Source organism: Halyomorpha halys, unplaced genomic scaffold (assembly GCF_000696795.3).
Source record: "Halyomorpha halys isolate HHAL.00 unplaced genomic scaffold, Hhal_1.1 Scaffold933.1, whole genome shotgun sequence".
In the NCBI taxonomy this organism is placed as follows: Eukaryota; Metazoa; Arthropoda; class Insecta; order Hemiptera; family Pentatomidae; genus Halyomorpha; species Halyomorpha halys.
The window spans coordinates 128,508-134,600 of NW_027113808.1; the positions used below are offsets into that span (position 1 = coordinate 128,508).

Sequence of the window (6,093 nt, forward strand, 5' to 3'; positions counted from 1 at the left end):
TCTTTTATTTTTTTTTTTTAATGATTACATAATTTTGTTTTTAACCTACATTTCGGATATCTTTCGATCAGTACATGATTCGGTAAAAATATGCCTTGTAGGATAGCCAATGTGGTATAAAATTATTCAAACGGTCCCCAATCACACACTCTAAAGAGAACAGATATACACCTGTACGGGTGACCAAGCAGAGCCAAAAGGGCCCAAGGCAGTTATCGAAGCCGACCACAGCGGATATAGAGAGCAATCTGGTTAATTAGAAACATGCCTCCAGCACTCCAGCACTCTGCTCCAGAAATTAATATGGATGAACCGGAAGGCCGCTGGAGCCCCACTTCACGGGCAAGTGAGCAGTTAGAGGTCACTCACGTCGTCCTATTAAGGAAGTCCCTATCCGATGGAGTACCCTAACCTCTCTACCGGAAGGTCTTCGTATCCTAAATTCCTTAAACTGTTTATCTATACGTCTCTACTCACAACGACCTTATTCTAAATATAGATTTACTTACGTAGAACGTATCTAAAGATATCTTTTTTATTTAATGGTTAATAATTAACTTCATTCTCAGGGAATCCTAGAATAAATATTAACTTCATTCTTAGGGAATCCTTGAATAAAACAATGAGTGTCTAATTTCTATTAAGTTAGCTAATTAAAGAGAAACACTGATCGTGTTTATATTTATCCCTTTCTTAACTAAAAATGAGAATAACAATAATTCTTCATTTGTATCAAGGATTTTCACTATAAATTACCCCAAAAGCTTACCACGGCCAATAGATGAATTTAAAAAAATATATATATATAAAACAAAGTCGTTTATATACTTTTTTAGTTTCAATAACTACTATTTGTTTTGAACTTTTAGCTGTAAAATGGAGCTGACATGTTATAGTTAGATTATAATGTAATGCCTGATATTTAATACTCTCATTAATAGCTATTAAAAACGAATAAAAGTCTCCTTAAAATGCTATTATCTTCAAAATTAATCATTTTACAATCTTGAATCATTTTCAATATTATGATTTTTTTTAACATTTCAGTTATTATGGATTTTAAACTTTACAGTTTTTTTCGTAGTTAATTATTCTTTTTCTTAATCCCAGCACCTTTACTATTCGTCGTAAACCTTTAATTTCCTCCCCTACGGAATCTTTTTTAATATCCCACTAAAGCCTTTTGAACATATTTGCGAGTTAGGACTTCATCTTGACGAGACTTACTTGGTATCCCAAAACTAGACTAAACGACAAGTAACTTCTAGAAGTAATCTAGATTCCGATTAATAAAATACTTACTTGATCAACGATGTAAACTTAACATTTACCACAAAAAAACTCTTGTACACAATAATCGGACCTATTCTGACATACGAAATTGAGGTTTGGGGTTCCACCATCCAATTCTACCTTTATCTAATCCAAAATCCTTGATGCTACTAAACTTATGCATTAAGACCTCAATATCCCATTCGTTGCAGAATTTGCCTGAAATAAATATACCACCTTTCATTCCAAAATCCCTACTCACCCAAATCCATTAGTTTTTAATCTAACCCTTAACAATCATAGATAATCCTACGTGGCGTCTGAAAAGAAGATGTCCACGGGATTATCCCTCCCAAGATTATCATGTGTATCATAGTATTTTTTATACAATTGTAAATTATAATAAATAAAAAAAAGTTTTTCTTAATATCGGCTTGATGAGTTCTTACTTTTACAATAACATTTACAAATTGTTAGCTTTGCATATTATATGAAATGCAATTGAATGCAGAGCGTGTTCATTAACGAGACCCTCTGAACGAGACACAGATATGTGATGCAACCCACAGCATTTGTGGTATTTACTCTTATAGGTATAAACAACTCTTCGGACAAGTAATACTGTATAAATAATCACTATACCATAACCTGACTTAAGTTTATGACCTATCCATCAACAAACTTATATGGTTAATTTAAGTTAACCTGAAAACTTAGCAAACATAAATAATTCAGGTAAGATTTCTTAATGTTAAGTTCATTTAATATTATTTCCAATTCAGACATTAATATTGGAACATGATTTTTTAGGATAGTCACTGTGAAAACATTTGTCTAATGATAGAATATTGTGGTTATATGTTCAACTTAACCCCTCTTCCTGAGAAATATCCTGAGACTAATCAGCTAGTGACCAAAGTATTCTACTTCAAAATTAATGCAAAATCACGAGGACCTTACTTTTGACTAATATGGTCCAGCTTAATAAACGTTTGTATAAACAAATCTTCATTCGTCAAACGCATAAATTGAGTCAAGACAATGCTCTATAAAATTAATGAATGCACTGTCTTCGTTACAATAACCAAATTCGAGATAATGCAGTGTTGAAATTAAGCTCTAAAAGGATTTCGCCAAGCATCTCAACGTGAGAGCTCTCAATAATAATGGAATAATACCCACTCACTGGTAATGGATGAGATACCGGAACAGAGCAAAGATTTTCAAGAAACTTTTTTTTGATGAGCCTACTCAAGGAAAAAAAAAACTTGAGTGATGCTTCAACGGGTTTATCAAAATGCTTGAATATAATATGAGTCTTAAAAGAAAATGAGCGAGAAGTAGCGATCCCTAAAACAATTACGTTCTCTAGAAAGTCTTTACTCAAACAAGGCTTACTTCTTTGAACTTAAAATTTAAGCATTACACTCAAAGTTGGTTGAAACTTTATCCGAACTACATTTTTTCCCCTTAATCTAATGTTCCTTGACCATAGTCTAAAGTATTCCTTAATAAGATTTAAAATAAGTAAATCACGGGTGAGGATAAGCCATTGGTTAAGACAGTTACTGGAGAATCCATTTCAGTTAAGTTGAGTTCGGAAAGCGTAATATTTTTGTATGAACTGAAAAAAATAAATAAAAAAGGAAATTTTTTTCTCCAAATATATATTCAAGCTTAATCTAACCTAACACCTTACAAGATGTTCTAATTTTTCTAAACTTCAAAAGCATAATATTGGAATCATTGTGAAAATATATTATTATACTAAATTTATTAACTGATTAGTGATGAAGTCACTTAGCATGGTTTTTACGGCCATAAAGACACTTTTTCTTTTTTATTTATTGACTCATGCATAAACATAGTAATCAAAGTAATACTAATTATTCACTGAAAATAATTAGAATATAAATATGTATCCGTAATACATTGGTAATATTCACTTACCTTAAACCCAGTGGGACACCAATCAACAAACTGAATGGAACGTTTTGTTTTAATTGTAGCGATGGCTGCATTGACATCTTTTGGCACTACATCACCTCTGAAAAATAGTGAGTAAATATATAGATATTGTAATCAAATTGGTTCAATAACAAGTTCTATTTAGATTTCTTTATTTTTTTTTTAACAATTATGAAATAATAGTAAGGAAAATTGAGTGAAAAAAAAATCAATTTATGAAAAAAGTGTATCAGAATATGGGTTATATTCAAATCATAGGCAATTTATACCAATGCTATCAAATAAACAAGAAAAAATAATTTTTTCACGATAAATATAAATTTTTAAAAGGTCAGTAATGACAATAAAAGCTTGGTAATGACCTTAGCTTGAATAAAACAAATTTTATAAAGTTCAATAGACAAGGAAATGAGTCATACTCTTAAGTATAGAACCACTACTTTAGCAAACATTATCGTTGGTTTTTGTGTGGTTAATGTGAAATGTTAGACTATAAAAAAAAATTGTTTCCTTAAAATATTGAAATTTTTCATTCATGCCATTTTTCTATTTCAGGCGCTTTTTAAGTATTGCTCGATTTAACTATATTAAAGTCTCCTCTTCCCGTTTTAAGCTCATATTTCAAAAGTGATATAGGACCGTCGCTCCCCGGGGGTCTTAGCGGGGCGGGTCCGGCGGGGAAGGATTACGTTTTTTGTGTTATGATCTCCTCTTGTGAGATTGTGACTACATGTACGACAGAATCGACCAGCCTACATTTGCTACACGCTTTAATTGTCTGTTTAAAAAGTCAGATAAGTATCATGGAGAATTGACTTTTTCGAAGATATAATGTAAATTGTATATGTATAATGTATTGCATTATATTATAATGTATTTTGCAACCATATATAAAAATAAAGAGGTTTGAAAATAAATTAAAAAAGGGCGGAAGTGGAGGGTTTCATGCCGTTTTTAAATTTCAGGAGCTTTTTAAATATTGCTCGATTTAATTAACACTATATAAAAATATTTAAAAAACAACTTAGTAATGTTGCCTTCTTATAAAGCGAACATTTATAGCAATAATAAAGGTCTAGAAAAGCCGAAATGTCAATGCCAGCACCACTGATCGTCTACACACATTTGTCCAGTGACACCTGTCCAAACCTAAATCCACAAGCTATCTTGATGCTAACCTCCCATCTACTTTTCAGTCAAAACCTCGAACGTTTACCCATCAGATCAGTGTTTACTAACTTTTTATGGGCCCTTTCGCTACCAAGCCTTATAACATTACATGCCCAGCTTATTCACTATAATACTATCACCTGCATCATATTCACCGTGAGCAGTTCACGCCATTCGGTGCTAAATTCTCCGGTTAACTCATTTTACTTTGGTTCAACATCGCTTCAACACAATTCAAATTATGCTGGGATAATATTTAGTACTAAATTGGTAACTAGTAGGGTAAACTAGTCAGGAAAGTGGGCCTAGAGGACCTCAAAGTTGCCTCCGCGTACTAACCAAGGTTTGAGTGTCAATGTCGGGATTTCCAAGAAATGAATATTACCAACCCAGGTGCAAATCAAACTCGGTATTTTAGAGTAAATTTTCTCATTGCATTTAATAACTTTTGGTTTATAGGTTGCTTATGTAATTAAAACATAAAATTAGCGTATTTCTACTTCTTAAAAGTTTGTCGGACTCAGCGATTCAAAGATAAAGTATAACCCTCCTTTGACAGGATTTCCTCAAGTAAGACATCATACTTCGGTATGGTATATTGAATATAAAATAAGAAACAACTTCTAACAGCAAAAGTTGATGGTTTATCGAATATCCATTTGTCACACTTATCAATACTTCCTTGCCTAACAAATTTTTCGAAGCAGGGCGAGTTGGCCCTTATCACTGCTCAACATGTGATACCCCTTACATATGAGATAAGTTTTAAGCTTCCTCGAAAACTTGGTTCCATGAGCTATTCATAATGAGTGGTAACTAGAAACCCGGATCCAAACTCTTGTCTAAATTGCCTACTTAATGGCAAGTTAACGTACTTAGGTCGTTAAGGCGTGAAAGATGGCGTTGTCGAAGATTAAACATAGATTAACTGGCGTTTGATAAAAGAAATATAGAGCATTTTTTCAAAAGTATCGGAAAATCCTAGTTTGTAATCTTACACCTGTTTTTTTCAAAAACTAAATCATAGTATTTTATTACAAGGAATTATTTAACCTTTTAAACTTGACGTTTTTTTTTATACATGGTGATGTTTCGGACAATACGCCAATATTTTCACAATTTAGGATTTTTCAACAAACAATAAAGAATCCATGAGTATTCTTCAATATGATATTGATTTAATGCATCAAATGTACTCAAATAAGACTTCATAAAAGCCTAATTAAAATTACCATAAAAAGTGTATTAATGTCTAGGGAGTGATTAAAAAAAAATAATGCAGAGAAAACAGATTATTTTACTGTTTTCAAGCTGCTAAAACATATGTGACATCGAAGTGCTTTCGTAATGTCAACCATTATTTTCGATTTTTTAAATAAACATCACAGAATTCATGAATATTCTACAATTTTTTTTTTAAATTTCATTCATCAAAACAACTCAAAGAAAATTTTATAAAGGGCAAAATTACCATGAAACATTTATTAATGTTTAAGGACTGATTACAAAAATATAAAACGAAAAAAAGAAAGGTTGGTCACTTTAAAATAATCTTGCTTTATTTGATTGCAGTAAAATGAAGGTTACATTTTTATAAAAGTGATTTGTGACTTTTCAAGGCAGATAGAAAATGGTGATAAATTATTTTTTTTAATTCGTAGTTAAGCCCGTATTGTTATATAT

At 31.5% G+C, this 6,093-nt stretch overlaps 1 protein-coding gene across 1 annotated transcript in view; it reads right to left on the reverse strand.

Annotated features, from left to right (window-relative positions):
- LOC106687236 (tubulin alpha-1A chain) overlaps positions 1–6,093 on the reverse strand; it is a 205,733-nt gene that overhangs the window by 3,754 nt on the left and 195,886 nt on the right. Inside the window, exon 7 of the mRNA XM_014430997.3 lies at positions 3,223–3,319. Coding sequence (XP_014286483.1) covers positions 3,223–3,319 — 97 coding nt within the window. The remainder of the gene's footprint in view (positions 1–3,222; positions 3,320–6,093) is intronic.